The sequence below is a fragment of the Carassius gibelio genome, chromosome B18 (genome assembly GCF_023724105.1).
Source record: "Carassius gibelio isolate Cgi1373 ecotype wild population from Czech Republic chromosome B18, carGib1.2-hapl.c, whole genome shotgun sequence".
Lineage (NCBI taxonomy): Eukaryota > Metazoa > Chordata > Actinopteri > Cypriniformes > Cyprinidae > Carassius > Carassius gibelio.
Genome location: NC_068413.1, coordinates 16,187,521 through 16,211,953, shown reverse-complemented (window position 1 = coordinate 16,211,953; position 24,433 = coordinate 16,187,521). Strand labels below are relative to the sequence as shown.

Genomic DNA, 24,433 nt, shown 5'->3' with positions numbered 1-24,433 from the left:
TTATAATTTGATTTTAACCCAATCACACATACTGTACCAGGTTTTTTTTGGGGGGGGGGCTGCAAAATGGACAAACCAGTTCTGGGTTAGCTAGGGTAGTTAAATGTGTGATTGCGAGATGTAAATGTCCGGGTTAGATTAAGCCATTAACAGCGTGAATGCAAAGTGACATACACTGTAAACAATATAATTCCCAATATCCATATGTGTGCACTGAGGTAAATTGTTCAGGTCTCTGTGCCGCTGCAGGGAGCTGCCTGAGAGCTTCTCCAAACACCGCTGTTTTGCGCTTGGTGTGAGCTTGTTCCTGTAAGGTCCCCTTTCTTTCGCCTTATGTTTTCGCATTGCTTTACTTTCTTCCTTTTCTTTCTCGTATTCGTAGATCCGTCTCGATCTGTTCCGCCGACAAAATAAATGCGCAAAAATGAAAGCGCTCTGAAATGTTTAGTCGCGCCTCTGTGAAGTTCTGAAGGCATTGCCCCTGGCAACAGATAGCGTATCCTTCCATCAGGGCCGACCGGCTCAGACCCCTCCCAAATCAACCCAAATCGGCACGTGACTCCTCATTCAGTAGAATCAGTGAACATGGATCAGTCATTGCAGTTTTATCAGGCACCCATTTATGACCAAAAAATTACCCTAATCCACCCGACCCCTCCGCGAATGACTTTCACTGATGTGCTTTCTGATTGTGTTGTGTTAATAAATGATAAAGCAATCAAATGATTCCAGATCAGACTATATCTTTGGACATGGATTTGTTATGTGAGTTTATTCTCTGTCTCCGAATCTGAGTGCTGCTACTGCTTCATTATGTATTTGTGTTTGTCATTACAGACGTGTAATGGGCTCATACACTACATCACTGTCCTTTCATCTGTAACTGAGATTCATTTCACACTGCAGTCACCATTTACAGCAACAGAGATTCAAAGGTCAAATACTGATACACCCTGTGAACACAGTTAGTGAGAGAGCCAATAAGATATGAAGTAGAAAAAACATCTTCAATAAACAAAAAGCCTGATATATATATACATGTTATATATATATATATATATATATATATATTTTTTTTTTTATAAAAGCTTGCTACAATAATCTAGATGACTGAAAATCTATTTGAACCATCACTTAACTATCCCTTTTGCTATGGGGAACACCTCATCGTGACCCATGTGTGAAGCATACATTGAAAAAACACTAACAACACGTTGGCTGGCGAGGGCCCATGACATCCCTACCGGTGCAACGAAGGGATAAATATTCACCTGGAGAACACGTCATTCTCTTCATCTTTACTGACTGTTTTGTTTGAAGTGTGCATTTTTAACATGGTAAGAGCAATCTTTATTATATCATGGCAAGCACTGGCAAAACGTTTATAGGATGTGTGCATCTATGTCATCGATATTTGAAACCTGATGACACACACAATCTCTGTTTTTTTTTTTGTTTGAGCGAAGAGCACCCACGTTATGTCCTTGAAGGGAACAGGCTGCGCTTTCTCAATCCTTCTGCTCTGTGTATGATGAGCTGTTGGAGGTTATCTCAGCAGGTTAAGAAGGGGATGCCACGAGGTTGTCTTGATGAGCATTATTTTTCTGACCCTAGCCTTCCAGCTCAGGTGAGCCCTCCATTTCCACCTGATCTCTATAGAAAAGATGGAAGAGACCATTTTCCTCATGCATCCATCGATTCTAGTATATGAGTTATGCCAATATCTATGCAATACTAAAAAAAAAAACAGCTAGTAGAGGATGCCTCTTATAGAGGAGATGCTGGCTAGCTATCTCTCTATGGGTGAAACGTCCTCTCTTAATACTTCCTTCTTGCGATCTCAGCCCCTTCAGGATACATCTCGCTTAAATGGCAGGGCATACGCAGGTCTGGCTGTGGCTTCATTGCATATGATGGTGGTGTTCCAGGCATATCAAGCTTATCTGCTGAAAGACCTGATAAAGGTGAGGGCTTTTCTCCTGATGAGGTAGCTGAGATGTGCCACACCAAAGATGAAGCTCTCAATGCTACTAGGCAGGTGGGTGAACCTGGCAGATATCAGGAAGAAAGCAAAGGGCTTTTCTTCTTGATGCTCCAGTTTTGCCTTATGAACTGTTCTGTACCTCCACTGAGATGACGGTCGAGAAGTACAGGGAGGCAAGGGTGCGCACAACAGCCTTCAAATCCTTCTTTCCAAGAAGGTCCAGGTATGAGCCTGAATAACATAGGGGTCCTGGAACAGAAGGCTAGTGTCGCGGCTCGCACACCTCACTCACCTGCGGGTAGGTGTAGGAGGAATCGCGGGTCAAAGGAAGGTAGGCAAGGCCTAAGGGATATGATCCAGACAAGGCATCAGTGCATTTGTCCAGATCAGAGCAATACTTGAGTATCTACTCGTTCCCTTTGGGGGTTTTACATCTGCCCTTATCTTCCCCTTCCTAATTCCCCTATAACAACAAGTTCTCCACCTGACGAGGTTAGGTGGGGACTTCCTGCACCAGGACAACTAGACCTTGTCTCAGGTGACCACCAGGACAGACCACAGGAAACAGATGATTCTTCTGCACAATCTGACTTTGCTGCAGTCTGGAATTGAACTACTGGTTTCGTCTGGTCAGAGAAGAACTGGCCCCAACTGAGCCTGGTTTCTCCCAAGGTTTTTTTCTCCATTCTGTCACCGATGGAGTTTCGGTTCCTTGCCGCTGTCGCCTCTGGCTTGCTTAGTTGGGGTCACTTCATCTACAGCGATATCATTGACTTGATTGCAAATTAAAACAGACACTATTTAAACTGAACAGAGATGACATCACTGAATTCAATAATGAACTGCCTTTAACTATCATTTTGCATTATTGAGACACTGTTTTCCTAATGAATGTTGTTCATTTGCTTTGACGCAATGTATTTTCTTTAAAGTGCTATATAAATAAAGGTGACTTGACTTGACTTGACTTGACGACATCGCCAAGCTGGTCCACTCAGTTTGGAATAAGGGAGAGAGATCTTAAAAAAAACAAGTATGTGATCTGAAAAAGACGCTTCACAAATTACAACATTGCAAACCACATGATAAAACAAGATCTAATGTGGGTCCATGCTCATGTGTAGGATCTGTCACACACTGGACCAATAACCTTTAAAAAATCGTTGACTAGTGGCTTCATAGGACATCAAACATGTATATTAAAGTCGCCAACTATTAAAACCGTGTCATAGTTTGACATAATTCCAGACAAAAAGTCAAAAAAATCATTGATAAAGTCCTTATTACTGTATATTTAGGTGGTGTGAAATGAACATTTTCATGAATCTGCAGTACTTTTCTCGTGTTGTGTTTGGTCAATATATTTATGTACTTAGGGTTAGGGTTAGTTTTTTCTATTGATTAGACACAATTTTAAAAACAAGGCTCATTTTGTCAAAACACTAAACATTTAACACATCCACAAACAAGTATCAGAACATCTCAGATCTTTTGCAAAATGAAGCACTTCATTCAAAACTTTACAATAATTTAACAAAAACCAGTTTTGGTACCATATGGCAAATACATGCTTCATATAGTTGGATTCAGTTTGAACTACAGCTGCTGTGACGCTCGGACACTCTTCAAGACTTTCTCTTCTTTTCTTAATCCACCTCCTCCATCGACTCTTACAGCGGACGACTTTGCAGCTTTCTTCACAAATAAGACAAGATCCATCAGTGACCAATTCTCCACACCGCAGACTGAGGATAACTTCACAATGACTGATGCACACTCTTTCTCCTCCTTCTCCCCACTCTCAGAGATGGATGTCTCCAAAATTATCCTGTCCAATCATCCTACTACTTGTCCACTTGATCTGATCCCCACTCACCTCCTTCAAGAGATCTCTTCTTCAGTCATACCTTCGCTTACTCACATTATCAACTCCTCTCTTCACTCTGGAACATTTCCCTCAGCATTTAAAGCTGCGGTAGGTAACTTTTGACGCTCTAGCGGTTAATAAACAGAACTACTTGCCTCATGTGGAAGAACATCGTAGCCGGATCTACTTCTCTCTGTTTATTCCTATGAAGAATCACAAAGGTACTGGGTTACTCCGCCGCGGTATCCCCGAAGCAATCTAAAATAGTCCGAATATAAACACTTATTATAGGTGCACCCTAGTGATTCAGGACAAGCTAAAAACACGGTTTGGAAAATGGATTCATGGTGTACTCGCTTATTATATACATTTTTCTACATTTTGAACACAAACAAAGTTACGGACCGCAGCTCTGATTGGTTGTTTCTTACCGGGAGCGATGGAGTTTCTGCAAATGGCAATAGGACACTGGGAGGAGCCAGAGGAGCTTGATTTATTCACAGATTATCTGTCTCATATTCTACTGTCAGGACATAATGACAGGTTTAACAAATATGTAAAAAATATATTTTTACAAAAGTTACCTACTGCAGTTTTAAGCAGGGTCGGGTAAGCCCACTGCTCAAGAAACCATCTCTAAATCCAGCACTTCTAGAAAACCACAGACCGGTATCCCTTCTTCCATTCATTGCAAAGACACTTGAGCAAGCTGTGTTCAGCCAGCTTTCTATGTTCCTTGTACAGAACAACCTCCTGGACAGCAACCAATCTGGCTTCAAACCCAGCCACTCAACTGAGACTGCTCTGCTCTCGGTTACTGAAGCCCTGCGACTAGCAAGATGACATCATTAGGATCTGTCATTCAGAAGCATGGCTTTTCTTATCATTGCTACGCTGATGACACCCAACTCTACTTCTCATTCCAGCCTGATGACCCGACGGTAGCTGCTCGCATTTCAGTCTGTCTGAGTGACATTTCTAGCTGGATGAATGACCTTCATCACCATCACCTTCAGCTTAACCTTACCAAAGACAGAACTCCTGGTGATTCCAGGTAACCCATTGATTCATCATAACTTCTCTCTACAGCTGGGTTAATCAACCATTACTCCTTCGAGGACAGCCAGAAACCTAGGAGTTGTGATGGATCATCAGTTAAGCTTCACAGACCACATTGCTACAACGACCCGCTCCTGCAGGTTTGCCTTATACAACATTAGGAAGATTAGACCCTTCCTGTCAGAGCAAGGCACCTAACTTCTTGTCCAAGCTCTTGTTCTCTCCAGACTGGACTACTGTAATGCTCTCCTGGCTCTTCCTGCATGTACTCAAGCCTCTGCAGTTGATCCAGAATGCAGCAGCGAGGGTTGTCTTCAATGAGCCAAAAAAAGCTCATGTTACTCCTCTCCTCATCAGGTTACACTGGCTACCAGTAGCCGCTCTCATCAAATTCAAGGTACTGATGCTTGACTACAAGACGACCACTGTCACGGCACCAACATACCTAAACTCACTAATTCAATCTTATGTGCCCTCCAAAAGTTTGCGATCTACAAGTGAACGACGCCTTGTGGTGCCATCCCAAAGAAGTTCAAAATCAATCTCACTGACATTTTCCTGGACTGTGGCCAGCTGGTGGAATGACCTCCCAATCTCAGTTCTAGTCTTTACTCATTTTTAAGAAACATCTAAAGACTCATCTTTTTCGCCTGCACTTAACCAACTAATACTAGCACTTTTTCCTTTTCTTGTCTTTTCCTAAAAAAAAAAATACCAGGCTATGCACGTGTATACTGTTGTTGTTCTCTTGTTGATCTGATTGCTTCAATTGTTCTCATTTGTAAGTCGCTTGGGATAAAACCGTCTGCTAAATGATTAAATGTAAATGTAAATGTAATGTAAACTACTTAGACACTGCTGGGCACATTTTTAAGATATTGTTAAAGTACATGAATATATTGGCCAAACACAACACATGAGAAAGTGTCATTTGTACTGAAAATCAGAACGTATTCCAAATACAATATACAGTAGAACATAAAACTCAAAAACGCAATAAAGCCATTTTGAAAGTGGAAAGATTATATTTTCTGTTTTAAACTTTCACATAGTATCTTTAGGTTATAATAACATAAAATCCAGGTTTTGATTTTCCAATAACTCATTGAATATAGCATTTTGTGTCAAATTAACACAAAACTGATTTTGATGGGAACTTTTTATTTTTATTTTTTATTGAGTTTATCGCATTTTGGTACCAAACTCTTTAAATATAAAACAAAGTAAAAGCATACCCAATCAAGACAGACAAAGGGACAAATTCAATTTTACACCCTCAAACAGAATTAAAACATACAGAATAAAAATGGGTTTTCAAAGAGGATTTAAACAAAGAAATAGAAGAGGAAGATTTTATGTGGAGGAGAAGACTGTCCCAGAGCCTAGGAGCTGCCACAGAAAAAGCCTGGTCACCTTTAGTTTTAAATTGTGAACGAGGGAGAAACAGGCTCGCATCTGTGACTGTGATCTGTGATCTAGAGAAAGAATATGGAATGAAAAGATAACAAATATACTGTTGAGTATTGATCTTCTATAGCGCTGCTTTATAGCTGAATTTAACTCGTTTAAAAATGATTAACTTTACACTGTTGGTTCAGTTCAGATTAACAACACTGAACTGATTTGATCTGAATAATGACTCTATTGTCTTCAGCTGCTTCACTGCTGAATGTGAATTGTCTCATATCTGTTAAAGTTTGCTTCACCGATTCTGTTATTTTCCTGTCTATTTCTGTGAAGCTTAGACTATTGTATAAACTACTCTAGAAATGAAGGTGACTTTACCTGCTATGATGCTAACATCGCAAATCTGTTAACATAATAATTGTTCATTTCTATCTGTGAACATTAGACTGTGACCAGTACATCTGAATACTGGAGTCAGCATAATCAAAGCTTTATTGGTTATTATTTACAAAACTATGCAGAATGTGAAGTAAAGAGATCGAAATTAAGCAAAATATGAATATAAAAAAATATAACCAATAATAACAGTCTAATAATAAAAATAAAAATAATAATAATATACAAATGTCATGGGGAAAAGACCATCAGTTAATGGACTTAAAATGTAATTTTATTATTATGCACTTTATGTAACATTTTTTTTCATGATAAACTTCATTTGAATGCTGACTATTGTACATAATAAAGTCCAATAGCCAAGACCTATGGTTAATATAATAGTTTAATAATGAAATATTTTCTATAATAAAAAATATAATAATTTCTTAATTCAAAATAAAATATTAATGATTAAATCTCTGATAATCCCGGGTTGCTATGGTCACGCTGGTTTGTTTACGCATTAAACTCGTGGCCACAAGAAAAATATGTTGTTCCCTCAAATTAATATCTCGTGGCCACAACAATACTAAGTGAACCGAACATGTCATCTCCCAGGGACCGTAGAATGATGAAGAAAGAGAGATAGTGATATTAGTGGAAATGACTGCAGGCTAATTATTCATAGTCCAGGATAAAAATCATTGCTTGAATGGTCTGTAGATTATAAAACTGTTGCAGCACAAATGCTATAATGGACATGTTTAAATTTACTTGCACTCACATGAGCGGCTGGGAAATACTGAATGAAAAATAGTTGCCATGACGATACTAACTGCGGCCTTATTAATGAGAGAAATGTAAGATGCTGTATTTTTTAGGCCATACAACATGAATTATCACTATATTTAGATTGCAGAATGAGCCTCCACTGTCTCAGTGTTTTGATTTTGTATTTTCCTTCTTCCTACACTTTCATTTTTTTTTCCTGACACTTTAAAAGCATAGGTGACTCATAGATTGGCTTTCATATTTTCTAAGATTTAGTATTGAGCCTTTCAGTGGTCTACTGTGCTGTAACATCATCAGAGTTCAAGCATTTAACCATTTCTCTCAGTATTTAGATTTCTTTTAACACTAAAGTTCATTAGAGCTTATTGAGATAATATGCTGTACTCCAATAATAACATTAACTCGTTCTTTAAAGGGGGGGGGGGGGGTGAAATGCTCGTTTTCACTCAATATCCTGTTAATCTTGAGTACCTATAGAGTAGTACTGCATCCTTCATAACTCCAAAAAGTCTTTAGTTTTATTATATTCATAAGAGAAAGATAGTCTGTACTGATTTTTCCCGGAAAAACACGAGTGCCTGGAGGCGTGACGTGTGGGCGGAGCTAAAGAATCATGAGCACCAGTAGGCTTTTGCATTGAGAGCGTTTGGAAGCTGTGACATTACCGTGAGGGAAAACCCATCATCCAAAACAAACCGTGGCTAACAGTCAGATTCAGCCGTTTATTTATGATCCAGAATCAGATCCAGAGGCTTTAACTGAACGAGAGCGGCAGCAGCAACGACTCACTCTGAGCGGGGCTCGAACCCGGGTCTCCGGCATGGGAGGGGACGCACTAACAAGGAGGCAGAGATATTTTAAGCAGTTTTACTCACCGCCTGCGGTTCCAACACACGATTGTGACCCTTTTTCGTTGGGACTGCATTATCCTTAAGAAATAAACTATACGCAAATCCGGCGTCAAACTGGGCCTTGTTTGTAAAACAAGCATCTTCGAAATGCAGGGAACAAACAAAAACAGTTGCACTCCGTTGATGCTCTGTAAAAATAAATTCCATCCACTGGTCCCTTAATGCTGTTTTTTTTTTGGTAATCTGTGCAGGGTTGTCTTGCCCTGGCAACCAAAAACACACTTCTTTTGTGACATTTGGCGACGCTCTCGCTCTGATCAGTGAAGTCTGTTGTGCTCTCAGTGCTCTGCTATACGGGAGTGCGCTCTTCCGGCAGAAGTGCCTCAGGACCCATATAAGGAAATTCCGCTCCATCTAACGTCACACAGAGCCATACTCGAAAAAAACTTTCCCAAACTTGTGATAAACCGGAAGAGGTATTTTTGGAACAGAAATACTCCTTCAAACGTACAACTTAATTTTTGAAACTTTGTCCATGTTTAGCATGGGAATCCAACTCTTTAACAGTGTAAAAAACTCAGTATGAATGAAATAGCATTTCACCCCCCCTTTAATGTTATACCCTTAGCTTCATATTAATTTGCTCCGTGCCTTCACGGAAACACAGTGTGTTACATAGACAGTAGTTTCAGTGTTTGAGGTGAAATATGTCAAGTGGTGATGAAAAAAACAAGAACTGTAGAGAAAAGAGAGTTTTATTTTTACCTTTATACAAACCCGAGTCCAAAAAAGTTGGGACATTGTAAAAATTTTGAGTAAAAAAGGAATGGTATAATTTACATAAACATTTTATTCACAATACAATTTAGATAACATTTCAAATTTTGAAAGTGAGAAATTTTGAAATATCGTGCCAAATATTGGCTCATTTTGGATTTCATGAGAGCTACACATTCCAAAAAAGTTGGGACAGTTAGCAATAAGAGGCCAGAAAAGTTAAATGTACATATAAGGAACAGCTGGAGAACCAATTTACAACTTATTAGGTCAGTTGGCAACATGATTTGGTATAAAAAGAGCCTCTCAGAGTGGCAGTGTCTCTCAGAAGTCAAGATGGGCAGAGGATCACCAATTAAAGGCTGGAAAACCATACTGGATGCCCGTGATCTTCAGCCCTTAGACAGCACTGCATCATATACAGGAATGATACTGTAATGGAAATCACAACATGGGCTCAGGAATACTTCCAGAAAACATTGTTGGTGAACACAATCCACCGTACCATTCTCTGTTGCTGGCTAAAACTCTATTGGGCCTGCTACATCGCACCGAGCCTGTGCTGACGCTTGGGCCTGCTACATCGCACCGAGCCTGTGCTGACGCTTGGGCCTGCTGCATCGCACCGAGCCTGTGCTGACGCTGGAGTCTGCTGCATCGCACCGAGCCTGTGCTGACGCTTGGGCCTGCTGCATCGCACCGAGCCTGTGCTGACGCTGGAGTCTGCTGCATCGCACCGAGCCTGTGCTGACGCTTGGGCCTGCTGCATCGCACCGAGCCTGTGCTGACGCTGGAGTCTGCTGCATCGCACCGAGTCTGTGCTGCTGCTGGAGTCTGCAGCGCTATTTTGGGCCTTGGATAAACTGAGATCTGTACGGTATGGAAACTGCCACTAAGGTCAGCATGTATCCATCTATTTTTCCTCTTTTCCTCTTTTTGGCTGTACTATGTCCATGTGAGGTAGAAGTCAAACATGGATATCAAAGTTGTCCTTATGTTTTTTCTGCTTCTAAAGTCACTGACTGGGATCACTCTTTTTTTAATGAATTGATTTTTAATAGGAGTCCTGCAAACTATCTTTTACTGGTTACAGAAAATATTCTGACTGTGCACTCGTGTCTTGTATGAACCATACAACTGGTTACTGACTTTTTACAGTAGGTCTTCCATCTGGACGAAGCACAAGAAAATCAATTTTATGTCTGTACACAATTCTGTAAAGAAAAAGTGTGTTATTTTATTGCTGCTTTTACTGTCAGGGAATGTTGAATCCAACCCTGGTCCAGAACCTTCATGTTTGAGTACTCCTGATATTTTTAAAGCTAAGTGTGGCTTTGGAATTGCTCATCTAAATGTCAGAAGTCTTCTCCCTAAATTAGATTTGATAAAAATCTGGGTTGACAGATTGAACACTGATATTCTTGTTTTGTCTGAAACATGGCTGACAAAATCAATTACAGATAATGACATTGCTATCAGGGGTTACAATGTTACAGACCTCCTTCAGCAACAAATGATGCTTTGCCCTTATTGACTGAACAGCTAGCAATGTTAAATTTTAATGAGATTCTTCTTGTCGGGGATTTTAATCTGGATTGTCTTACGTCTGTTTCTGATCATTTTAAAGTAATTTGTGATTCTATTAATCTTACACAGCTGATCAGTGATCCAACACGGCCAAATCTTAAACAGCTTTAAGATCCATCCTTGATCTAATTTTTACAAATGTTCCACATAAATATACTGCTGTGGGAATATTTGCCAATGATTTAAGTGACCATTGTGTTGTCACCATATTACTCAAATATATGCACTGTGTAAAAGAAGACCTCAAATTGTGTTTAAACGGGATTTTAAACATTTCTGTGAACAAGCTTTTTATCATGACTTGTGGATCTCTGACTGGAAAAAGATTTTTCTTATTAATGATGTAGAACTAGCTTGGAAATTTTTTTATGATGCTTTGTCTGAAATTATCAACAAACATGCACCGTTTCGCAAATTTAGAGTGAAGGGTCGCAATAATCCCTGGTTCTCCTGTGAGCTGTCTGAACTTTTGAAGGAAAGAGATCATGCTTGGGCTAAGGCCAGAAAAACAAAGTCTCAGGTTGACTGGCTGAGTTTTAGACAACTCAGAAATCGCTGCACTTCCCTTATTAAAAAGAGCAAATATGAATATTACTTGTCTAAAACAACAATAAATCTAAAGTAATCTTAATGATCCCAAAAAATTTTGGAAAGTTATTAAATCATCCTACGGAAACATACAGACCAATGAACTCCTAACATGCATTATGGAAAATTCACTTATTCTCACAGATAAATCTGAAATACTAAATTGTTTTAACAAACATTTTGTTTCATCAGGTTGTCTATATGAGACATTGAATCCAACTACCAAAACTTTTGAACAAAAAGGGATTTCATCGCCCCCTCTATTAGCTTCCTCAATAGGCTCATTTGTTTTCAGACCAGTGACTGAGGCAGAGGTCTACAGAGCTCTTAAAGAGCTGGAAACAGACAAATCTGCAGGTCCAGACAATCTTGATCCTTTTTTTCTTAAAATGTCAAAAGATTTTATAACTGAACCTTTGACTTATCTTTTTAACTTAAGCCTTTTAAACAATGTCATCCCTATGGTCTGGAAGTCTGCTTTTGTTCTTCCCTTGTTGAAAGGAGGGGACTCGGCCAATCTTAATAACTATAGGCCGATATCAAAGTTATGTATCCTGGCAAAGGTCTTTGAGAAAATTGTTGCAGAACAGCTTAGAAAATTTATTGAGGCTCATGAAATTTTATCAAACAATCAATCTGGTTTTCGAAAATTACACAGTACAATAACTGCTGCAGTTAAAGTAGTTAATGATATCGTTGAAGCTCTTGATTGTAAAAAGTTCTGTACAGTGTTGTTTATTGACTTGTCAAAGGCCTTTGACACCGTCGATCATGTAACCCTGTTAAATCGGCTTCATAAAATTGGTCTGTCTGGCAATGCTATTGGCTGGTTTTCTAACTATCTATCAGGTAGAACTCAGTGTGTACACCTAGTTGGCATGTCTTCCTCCTTTCTTTCAATAACTAAAGGAGTACCCCAGGGTTCTGTTCTGGGGCCATTGCTGTTTCCTATTTATGTAAATGATCTCGGTAAAAAGGTGTCAAATGCTTTTTTTCACTTTTATGCTGATGACACAGTTATCTATTGTTCGTCTCCTTCAATTGAACAAGCCTCTGATTTCTTACAGTCTGCGTTTGATGCTGTTCAGTCTCATCTAAATCAGCTGAGACTAGTGTTAAATGCTGACAAATCTAAAGTTATGGTTTTCTCAAACAGAAAACAGCTACCCTCTCAGTTTCCTAAAATAAAAACAGCTGATGGAAAAGAAATCCAAATGGTCTCTTCTTATAAGTATTTAGGCTTTGTTATTGATGAAAATTTGTCCTTTAAACAGCATATTGAGCATCTTGTACGTAAACTGAAGCTAAAGCTCAGTTTTCTTTTCAGAAATAAATAATGTTTCTCTGTTTATACAAGGAAACGTTTGATTTCTGCAACTTTTTTACCTTTATTGGATTACGGAGATCTCCTTTTTATGAATTCATCGGACCGTCTTTTAAAAAAGCTGGACACTGTTTATCATTGTGCTTTACGTTTTATGACTGGCTGTGGAAATCGTGTTCACCATTGTACACTGTATGCTGCAGCTGAGTTTCCGTCCCTGTATGTTCGCAGGTGGTCTCATTTGTTGACTTTCATTTATAAATGTATTCTTGGGCTCCTCCCATCTTACCTCTGCAAATACATGCGAAAAAACCAACAACAGTATGCTCTGCGTTCTCAGAAGAACATACTGATGGTGGTTCCCAGAGTGAGAACAGAGTTGGGTAAGGCAGCATTTCAGTACATTGTCCCCGTGCATGGAATGAACTGCAAAAGGACCTAAATCTTTCTGAACTTGTGACATTGGGAGAATTTAAATCTATTCTAAAGAAGCGTGAACTCTATGAACTTGGAAAATGTAACTGTTTCTAAACTTGTACACATTGACTAAATATCATTTGTTTTTTTGATGTCATGTATGTTTTTTTTAAATTGTATGTAAATGCTGTTGTCTTGACCAGGTCACTCTTGAAAAAGAGATTTTTAATCTCAGTGAGGTTTTTATCTGGTTAAATAAAGGTTAAATAAAATCAGCGCTCAGTTCAGAAGTCTGCATCTCTGATGGTATGGGGTTACATGAGTGTGTGTGGCATGGGCAGCTTACACATCTGGAAAGGCACCATCAATGCTGAAAGGTATATCCAAGTTCTAGAACAACATATGCTCCCATCCAGACATTGTCTTTTTCAGGGAAGACCTTGCATTTTCCAACATGACAATGTCAGACCACATACTGCATCAATTACAACATCATGGCCGTGCAGAAGAAGAGTACTGAAATGGCCAACCTACAGTCCAGATCTTTCACCCATAGAAAACATTTGGTGCATTATAAAGAGGAAGATGTGACAAAGAAGACCTAAGACAGTTGAGCAACTAGAAGCCTGTATTAGACAAGAATGGGACAACATTCCTATTCCTAAACTTGAGACACTTGTCTCCTCAGTCCCCAGACGTTTGCAGACTGTTATAAAAAGAAGAGGGGATGCCACACAGTGCTAAACATGGCCTTGTCCCAACTTTTTTGAGATGTTTTGATGACATGAAATTTAAAATCAACTTATTTTTCCCTTAAAAATGATACATGTTCTCAGTTTAAACATTTGATATGTCATCTATGTTGTATTCTGAATAAAATATTGAAACCTCATAATTGCATTCCGCTTTTATTCACAATTTGTATAGTGTCTCAACTTTTTTGGAATCGGATTTGTAGTTTATAAAGTCCATTCAGGGAATTAATAGAACAGGGCAATATATAACATGATAATACACACTAAAACCGGTCAGATCCTGCATTCCTCCAATCAATGAGTCTGACAGCACAAATATGCAAATAAAAGACATTAACCCGGGGATAAGAATCTAGCATGTTAAACCTCTGGAACCGGCTGAATAAAGTGCTTAGACTCTTGTGTTCAGTTACAAAAAGGCAGACTGGTCTACTCTGAATATGAAATTTTACTAATAATAATACCTTACCTTTTATATAGCGCTTTTCTAGGCACTCAAAGCGCTCTACATAGTCAGGGGGTATCTCCTCATCCACCACCAGTGTGCAGCATCCACCTGATGATGCGACGGCAGCCATAGTGCGCCAGAACGCCCACCACACACACACACACACACACACCAGCTTACTGGTGGAGAGGAGACAGAGTGATGAAGCCAATCAGCAGATATGGGGATTGTTCGGAGGCCATGATAGTCGAGGCCAATGGGCGAATTTAGGCAGGATGCCGAGGTCACACCTCTACTCTTTTCAAACTACAGAGAGTCAGGACCTCGGTACCCCCCGGCCTGCAAGGGGCGATGGGGGTATGTGGCGAGTGGGGCGGGGCTGAGAGGCATGGGAACGAGGTGTGAGGCCAGGTTTAGTGATTGGAGTTGAGCTGCACCTGCGCCCCACCGCCAGTCTTGAGTCCCACGTAGGAGATGGAAGAATATAAAACTGGAGTGACGACCGTGAAGGACGAGAGAGGACCAGGCCTGGGCCATATCTTATGTGTTTGCTTTTTATTTATGCGCACTAGTCGTCTGTGAGGGGCAGGTGCGCTGTTTTGTGTTTATTTTGAGATTATTAAAGTTTCATTTGATTGTACGCCGGTTCCCGCCTCCTTCTTCCCAAGATTATGGAGTTATTAATATCATTACAGACGGAGACTAATTTCCCATTATGCTAGTTGGTCAGACTAGTTTTAAAACAAAGCTTTAACATCATGGCTAAGTAAAGCCGGTGTCACGTCCTCCCCAGTCTAGGGTTGGGGATTCTGGGCAAAAGTAAAAAAAAAATAAAATGAAGAAAGTTTAGTGACTATGCCCACCCCTCTACTGTCCCAGTTCACTAAACACGACAGAATGAGATTAGATTTAAAAGAGAAAGCTTTTAATTCACAAAGTAACATAACAGGAAGCATGAATCTTCAGGAGGGGTTATAGCCAAAACAACAAAGAAAAAGAAAAACTAAAAGACACGATTGAACATTAACCTAACAAAACAAAACCCCAAAACAAAATATTAATCTCCCCTTAACTCCCTAGCTGTCCCAAAACAAGGTATTATAAAGCAAATTGCAACCTCCTCCCTACGGCTTCCAAAACAAACATAAGAACAAAGAACTCTCACTCAAACAGCAACAACCCAACAACAGCTACTGCCAGACAACAAATGCGATGAATGTCTGGGGCAGGATATAGCAGGCCGAACGACATCCACCAATACCACAGAACTCTGCGACATGCACAAACAGCAAGCTCACAACGCCAAACCACATCAAGCGACGGCCCACATGTCAAGTGACCAACGTGCCATCCTCCTCAGCTTTTAAGCACACTCAATCCTCCACATAATCACCTGCAGCTGCATGCAATTAGCCTAACACTGCACAGAGGAAAAGAAAGAGAGAGAAAGGAAACTGCACAATGCACAAACACATCACCACAGCAAAGATAGATAATAAACGATTAAGTCCAGAGGATGTAACACCGGCATACTCTGTACGAATAAATCGCATGCGATGTCAAGCCAGAGCTCAGGAATGATGTGCTCACTCTATATCGAGATAAACTTGACGGTCATTAACGGTCATCGCTGTCCCTTCAGAAAACTCAAGCACAACACATTCTCTCTCTCTCTCTCTCACACACACACACACAGATGTACTGTAGAAGCAGAGTGAGCAGATATCGCTATGCTTCATGTTTATTGTCAGTCTTCTAAAGCAGGAAGGGTTATTATTACTCAAATATATGCACTGTGTGACAGCAGTGAGAACATAAGAGTTGCAACAAACATTCTAAATGAATTCTAAATGAATAATTAAAAAACAACTACAATGAAAAATAGAAGAGTAAGAGTATGAGTATGAGTATGAGTATGAGTATGAGTATGAGCATATGAGCATGATGTAGAGCCATGGAGATTCATTCCAACCCAGATCAAACACACCTGAAGTGTTCCTGAAGATCTCCATTAGCTGGTTCAGGTGTGTTTGATCAGGGTTGGACCTGAACTTTGCAGGAGGGCAGATCTCCAGAACAATAATAATAATAATAATATGTTTAATTTATATAGTGCCTTTCCCGAGCTCAAGGACACTGAACATTGTACACCAAAGCAACAAAAATTAATAATAATGAACAATTTCATTGGACATTTGCCCAATGCAAATACTGCAAATAATGCAGTTGCATATAATACAGATTATGTTGTGAAGACATAAAAATGGGAAACAAAACGGACAAATACACATGTAAATTAGTGATAGTGATGATTAAACAAATACATTTTAAGTTTTGACTTGAATTCACTACAAGTGGTGACTGTTCTGAGTGCCAGGGGAAGTGAATTCCAAAGTTTGGGTGCAATAACGGAAAAGGACCTGCCGCCCATTGAAGATAGGCGGAGCCTAGGTACAGAAAGGAGTTCAGAATTAGAAGACCGGAGTGTGCGAAAAGGTATATAAGAAGACAGTAAGTCGGAAGGATAGGAGGGAGCAAGACCTTTAAGTGCCTTAAAGGTGAGCAGAAGAATTTTTGTATTGCACACAAATAGAGACGGGCAACCAGTGAAGTTTAAATAAAATAGGGGTGATGTGAGCAGATTTTTTTGTTGAAGTTAATAATCTGGCAGCAGAATTTTGATTCCGCATCTTTTCTACTCAGAAAAGGAAGAAGCTGTGCAATTCGACGTAGTTGAAAAAAAAGCAGCTTTGGAGAGTTTGGTAATGTGGTCATCCAGGGTTAGCAATGGGTCTAGAATGACACCTACATTTCTAAAAGTAGCTGATGGAAAAATAGAAATAGGGCCAAGGTCAAAGCTAGAAAAATCTGTTTTATTTTTTATTAGAGATGGGGGACCAATTATTATAATGTATGTTTTATTCAAGTTCAGACTGAGAAAATTAGAATGTAGCCAATCCTTTAACTCACTGACACATGAAGATAAGGATCGACTGTATATATCTGGATGTCATCAGCATAACAGTGGTAGTTAAAACCATGACGACAAATTATTTGGCCAAGAGGCTGAAAATAGACGATGAATAATAATGGTCCGAGAACTGAGCCCTGGGGAACTCCTTGTTTGAGCAAGACAGTAGGAGATTTGGACTTGTGCAGTGAGATGAAGTATTGCCTATCTGTGATATATGAGCAGAACCAAGATAATGCAGAACCTGAGATGCCAACTTCTGCAAGGCGAGAGAATAGTATCTTATGACAAATAGTATCAAAAGCTGAGTTAAGGTCAAGTTATAATAGAATTGATAAACTGCCTGAATCGCCAGAAAGTAATAGGTCATTGAGAACCTTTACTAGCGCAATTTCTGTACTGTGCCGTGTTCGAAAACCAGACTGAAAAATATCAAAGAGATTGTTGCGAGCTAGAAATGACTGCAGCTGAGAGGCAACAGTCTTTTCCATGATTTTAGATACAAATGGCAGGTTACAGATCTGATGTACCTCAAAAGATCCGCACCGAGGGAAATAAGCTTGATTAAGATTCAGTCGAACCAAACAAGACTCAGTGTATTTTGTCTGTGTGTGTTTTGGTTTATTATGATAAGACCATTATTAGACAGGAGGTGAAGTGGGAGAGAGAGGAGGGGATGTGATCTGGACGCCCGAAGCGTAGCAGTGTCATCATGCTGTCCACAAGGATATTGCCGCTGACTTATCTATGTATTTCCAAGAAAAAATAATGGATGTCGCAAAATGTTCTGTCCTTACAGTGAAACAGTGAGATCATGCTCATCAATAGTGTAAAGCTGGGTTGATTATTTTAACTATCAGTGGTTCCATCATGAAGTATCGGACAAAACAAAAAAATCTGGGGGTGATCTAACATTTGAGCCTCATATTCAGAATACTGTTAAAACATCTTAGAAATATTTCTAGATTACATCCAATGCTTTCCTTCCCCGTTGTTGAGAAGCTGATTAACACTTCTGAATATTCCCCTATTAACTATTGCAATGCTTTGTTGGCTGGGGTTTCAAAGGCTACCCTAAATGAATTGCAGGTCATGCGAACTCTGGCAGCTAGAATCTTAACTAGAACTAGGATTACAGATCATATCACTCCTATCTTGAAGTCCTCACATTACCTACCTGTTAGGTTTAGGGTAGATTTTAAAATCCTGATGATTCCTCATAAGGTTTTGCATGGTCTGGTATCTCAATATTTGTCTAAACTTTTAACTCGCTAAGATCTTCACTCATCTGAAACTGGTCTGTTAACTCTTCTGTCAATCTGTTTAAGATCAATGGAGCTCAGGCTTTTTTCTTCACTAGCTCCAAAACTATGGAACTTCTTACCTATTAAGAAAAGTCATGCAAAATCTCTTAGCATTTTTTAAGCTCGCCTTAGAACTTTGTTAACACAAATGTTTGGTATTAATTCAACATTATTGTTGTTTTATATGTTTTGAATGAATATTTTATTTTCTTGCTTATTTTATAATCTTCATATGATGTATGTTGTTGTTTTACTTGTGTATGTAAAGCACTTTGAGATGTAACATTCAGAGGCACTATAGAAAGATTTAGATTAAGATTTTAATTATTATTCATGTTTTGGACAACATGAGTAAATAATGAACTGACTGAGTGAACTATTTTGACATTTTCCTCAAGAAGAGCAGTTTTGGACAGAATAAGAGCAGAGATGAAATGAAGAGGAATCAGACTCACCCAGAAGAGCAGATTGAAGAAAACCATCCCGTATCTCAGGGCCCTCAGGCAGCCCTCGGCCATCCTGCAGCGCCGCAGCTCTAGAAGAAAGATGAAGGACAGGTCGAGGTAAAACACCACATATTTCCGTCCCTGTGCCGTGGTGTAGCTGGCTGTAGCTTTCTTTGAGCCCGGTGTGCTACGAAGGCCGAAGATGAAGGGCGAGCTGTGGTACTCGTACTCGCCGCTGTAGCGCAGAGGCGCCGACCCCTTGCTGTCCAGAGACGGACTCCGGCGGTACGGGGTCTCATCTGTACTAGAGCGACGCATTTTTGGTTTGGGGGCCGGGGCCGGGGCAGCCCGGACCCCCAGGGGCCAAATGATGCCCACTTTTACAAGACTGAAGTCACAAAATAAGGAAAGTGATAAGATGGCAAGTTAGAAAGCAAAAGCCCACAACCCTTACAACATGACTATTATTATTATTATTATTATTATTATATATATATATATATATATATATATATATATATATATTTTTTTTTTTTTTTTTTTTTTTTTTTTTTTTTTTGATAAATCAGGGTATACAGTTTTTAAATAGAAACTCAGCGGGCTTTGGTCCACAAGGCAAACGTTAAGAAGTGTAGCAATAAAATACTACAGTCCTTGGCCTTCTTTAATCACTTTAAACTGCAGAATTAATATCTTTCACATGAACTTCAGAAATTTCCTGCAATGAAATTAATCCTCTCTTGGAGCCTCAATCAATGGCATAGGTGCTCTAATGCTGCTTCATTAGGGAAGATGATGCATGGAAGTTAACCTCTTTACAACCATACATTTAACAGGATTCATTTCTGACATGTGCACGCTGACACTCGTGCCTCTGGCCTCCTAACATATGAACAACCCTTGTCCTGTTGGACATCTACTAGGGGACCAATGAGAAGTCCTGCTCATGGCTGGACCGTGCAAAATAATCCAGTATTTTCTTGACCTCCAAATCATCTGAAGGTTTCCCAGACAGCATGAATGAGCAGATGAATACAGATGAACCGACACGCTTCTTAATACACAGAGGCTTGTCCTGCTTTGCCAGTCAAGGTTCTGGCTTTAGTTTTGCCACAATGCATCTTCTCTTCATCCTGTCCCTTATCCTGCTTCTCATTTTCTGAAAAACCTGCAGTCAGTTTTTCTCCTTAAATTCGACATCCTTTATCCATGCTTCTTCTTGATGCTTCTTCCTCTACCTGTGCGTCTTTGTTCCTCTCGGTTGGGAAGGTTTTCTTCAGGATTCAGAGGTCCAGCAAAGTGTTCACAGCTTAACTCCTTCGACCCTCTTCTGTCCTCCGCTGTGTCAAGCGTTGCTCATTCCAGGTATTAAGCAGAGACTGATCCTCACGGGATGAAAAACCCAGCAGCTGCCGCAGAACAGGATCCACACCGCCCCGTCTCTCTGTGATTATCCTTGCGCTCATACACCCCCTCAAACACACACACATACTCTCTCTCTCTCTCTCTCTCCAGCAACTGTGGCACAAATCATTCCGACTCTGGCCACGCCTCCTCACTGCTCATCCAATCATCTTCCGCTGCTCGCCATCTTCCTTCAACACAGCTTCTCTGTATCTCATATCTCCTCTTATCTAGTGATTACAGCAGTGTGATGCAGAATATCTCCTCTGCAACACTCTTTCATTTCTGGTTCTTCATGTCTTCTCATCCTGATGCTGTTTTCCTGTTTTTCTCTTGTATTTATGAGCTGCTGGCTTGTATCAGCATGAAACATGCTCGCTGACATTCATCATGATTAGAGTAAATGGCAGTGTGCCTTTGTTTTGATACTGTGATGCACAAATAACATCTGATAATTAAGATTCTTCTGACTGCAGGATGCAGTGAGCTAATTAACCAGCTAACAGAAAGGTTCAGTATTACAGAGCTCATTTCATCAAATCCTTCAACATATTTCTTCTTCTAAAAACATATTGTTATATCTTTAGTGTTTCTTGTAATACTGCAAGGTGTTTGTGTTAAACAAATTACTACAAAACTACTAGTATAAAGCAGAAGCATTCAGTCATGCTGTTGTCAGCCCACAGTGTTATAATGTGCATTCATCTAAACATTAGCTGTCAAAATATTGTGGTCTGTGTGTTAGGTCTTGCAGTACAAAGGTTTGTGAAAGTCTCGTCTGCTCCTGTTTAACACTTTTATTCCCAACATACATGAATGCAGCCCAGCTCATCAGCAGAGAGTGTGTCTAAACTTCATTATCAGCAGTGCTGCTGTCTCTCTATTCAGATCTTCTGATCCAATCTAACCCTGTCTTATCAATGACATGTGCATATATTTTAGAGAACTATACATTCATCTGATTTGATTTAAAACACATGCAATCAAATGCATGCAAACAATGTGTAAGATGTTTGGAATTAATGACCTAAAGCTCCTTAAATTCCCCTTCCATCTAATAAAGCAAGGTACCAGGGCTCACAATCAGCTTTTCTGTCTACTAGGATAAAACATCAAGTCCAAAAATTATTTATATTAGTATATTTACAATATATTAACATTATGTGACATGGCATTAGAAATATAAAATCAATGTTATAGTGATAAAAAAAAAGAAAAAAAAAAAGACCTTCCCCTTTATTTACTCCTTTCTAGTTTGTAATTATTTGAACAATGTCTAAAACTTGGTGTTACGATCACTTCCTATGTCTGTCTGCCTCTTTAAGAAGAATCACTTTATGTATCCCCAGACTGTAAGTGGCTTTAGATAGAAGCATCTGCAAAATGAATAAATGTAACTATAAATGACTCAGATTACATGAGCGTTTAAGATCTGTATTGATTACACCACACGGAATGAAATCCAGTACTTGTTTCTTACTAACTTTGGAGTGTTCATTCTAAAATTAGTGCCTACTTTGCTGGTGCATGTCACATTTTCTCACAAAATATGATATATTTCATAGCAGTTTTCTTTTCAAAATTAATCTCAGCATATTATACAAAGCCGATTCCAAAAAAGTTGGGACACTGTAAAAATTGTGATTAACAGAAGGAATGGAATAATTTATAAATCTCATAAACTTATATTTTATTCAAAATAGAATATATATATAACATATCAAATGTTGAAAGTGAGACATTTTGTAATGTCATGCCAAATATTGGCTCATTTTGGATTACATGAGAGCTACACATTCCAAAAAAGTTGGGACAGGTAGCAATAAGAGGCCGGAAAAGTTTAATGTACAAATAAGGAACAGCTGGAGGACCAATTTGCAACTTATTAGGTCATTTGGGAACATGATTGGGTATAAAAAGAGCTTCTCAGAGTGACAGTGTCTCTCAGAAGTCAAGATGGGCAGAGGATCACCAATTCCCCCAATGCTGCAGCGAGAAATACTGGGGCAATATCAGAAAGGAGTTTCTCAGAGAAAAATTGCAAAGAGTTTGAAGTTATCATCATCTTTAGTGCATAATATCATCCAAAGATTCAGAGAATCTCATGGTTCTGGAGTGGTTCTCATGGTTCTGGAGTGGTTCTCGTGGTTCTGATGTTTCTGGAGTGTTTCTCGTGGTTCTGGAGTGTTTCTGGATTGTTTCTTGTGGTTCTGGTGTTTCTGGAGTGTTTCTTGTGGTTCTGGAGTGGTTCTGGTGTTTCTGGAGTGTTTCTTGTGGTTCTGGTGTTTCTGGAGTGTTTCTCGTAGTTCTGTTGTTTCTGGAGTGTTTCTTGTGTATTTCTCGTAGTTCTGGTGTTCATGGAGTGTTTCTTGTGTGTTTCTGGTTCTGGAGTGTTTCTCGTGGTTATGGTGTTTCTGGAGTGTTTCTTGTGTATTTCTCTTGGTTCTGGTGTTTCTGGAGTGTTTCTTGTGTGTTTCTGGTTCTAGAGTGTTTCTCGTGTGTTTCTTGTGTGTTCCTCATGGTTCTGGTGTTTCTGGAGTTTTTCTTGTGTGTTTCTGGTTCTGGAGTGTTTCTCGTGGTTCTGATGTTTCTTGTGTGTTTCTCGTGGTTCTGGTGTTTCTGGAGTGTTTCCCGTGTGTTTCTCGTGTGTTTCTCGTGGTTCTGTTGTTTCTGGAGTGTTTCTTGTGTGTTTCTTGTGGTTCTGGTGTTTCTGGAGTGTTTCTTGTGTGTTTCTGGTTCTGGAATGTTTCTCGTGATTCTTGAAACAAAGTTACTTGTGGACTTAGGAAAACAGACGGAACACTTAGCAGACCGTCATCATGGACCCTGTCAGCATACAGCCGGTGAGTCCCATGAATCTTCTGAATCTCAACAGTTTATACCCTAATCAATGGCACAAACAGGGAGTGAGACACAAAGGAACATGAGACATCAGATTGTCACGAGTTTCTCATATTGCTGCCGTAGCTTCTTCTACCCCAGATGTGAACAAGAAACTTCAGAACATTCTGATGAAGCACAAGACTGCAAATCGAATCACCATCCATGTGAGAATGATATTCGGAAAGAGCAGTCAGAACTCCTTAAGAGGGACCTCAGTGAACTCTTTGAAACACTTCGAAGACTTAAAGTTGTTCAGTCGTTCATCAGTGGACCACTCCCGGTAAGGGGAACAAATATGTTTCACGGTTGCTTGGGCTGAACACATGGCTACAAAGATCTTGTAATATAAAAGGAGTGAATTTCATTGACAACTTCAATCTTTTCTGGGGCAATAGACAATTGTTTAAACCGGATGACCTCCACCCAAACAAACTTGGTGCTAGAGTGTTTAAGGACAGTATCTACTTTTCCCTCTGTCATCCTTCAGCAGAGTGTGTCAATCCATTTAGCACACACACACACCGGGTCCAAGTCATCATGTGGTTGACATATCCCACAAGGACACTGATAACACCATGCAGCCAAAACAAGCACTGCTGATAGACACTATCCTGGTTGAGCCCTGCCCACAGAGCTCCTCACAAACTGACTGTGATGTATTAAAACAGCTACAAGTTTCACCACCCAGGGATGACTTTCTGGAAAACAGCCAGGGAAGCCTGGACAACATACCACAGCCACCAGAAACACCAGAGACACAGCCCATCTCACCAGACACATTATCCCTTTCCCCAGCATCTCCACTTCTGTGCTTTTCACAGAAAACGGAGGAATTGGTGTATGCTGGGACTAAATTCTCTCATTTGCTGCAAGCCCGTAGATATCAACAAAAAAAAACGGCGGGCCCCAAAACCACCAAAGCCTGTGGTCCCTGCTCCTGCGAGAGCTCTTCGATCACTGCCACAACGTGAGGGCCCAACCCTCTATCTGCTGAAAGTGAACCAAAAACAACTGATAGAAGCTCTCAGTGATATGTGTCGGGTCCCCGCTATAATAACAGCAACATTCAGATTCAAGATTTTTATTCGTCACATGGACAGTGCAATTATTAAAGAAAAAAAAAAACAACACATATGAAAATATACATAAATATAGCTTTGTAAGAAATACAAATAATAAAATATAAAAAAA

The 24,433-nt window shown here is 39.7% G+C and overlaps 1 protein-coding gene across 1 annotated transcript in view; it reads right to left on the bottom strand.

Annotated features, from left to right (window-relative positions):
* LOC127977855 (tetraspanin-4-like) overlaps window positions 1-19,459 on the bottom strand; it is a 46,902-nt gene extending 27,443 nt beyond the window's left edge. The window contains exon 1 of the mRNA XM_052583028.1: window positions 18,965-19,459. Coding sequence (XP_052438988.1) covers window positions 18,965-19,273 — 309 coding nt within the window. The 5' untranslated portion in view covers window positions 19,274-19,459. The remainder of the gene's footprint in view (window positions 1-18,964) is intronic.
* Between the last annotated feature and the right edge of the window lie 4,974 nt (window positions 19,460-24,433).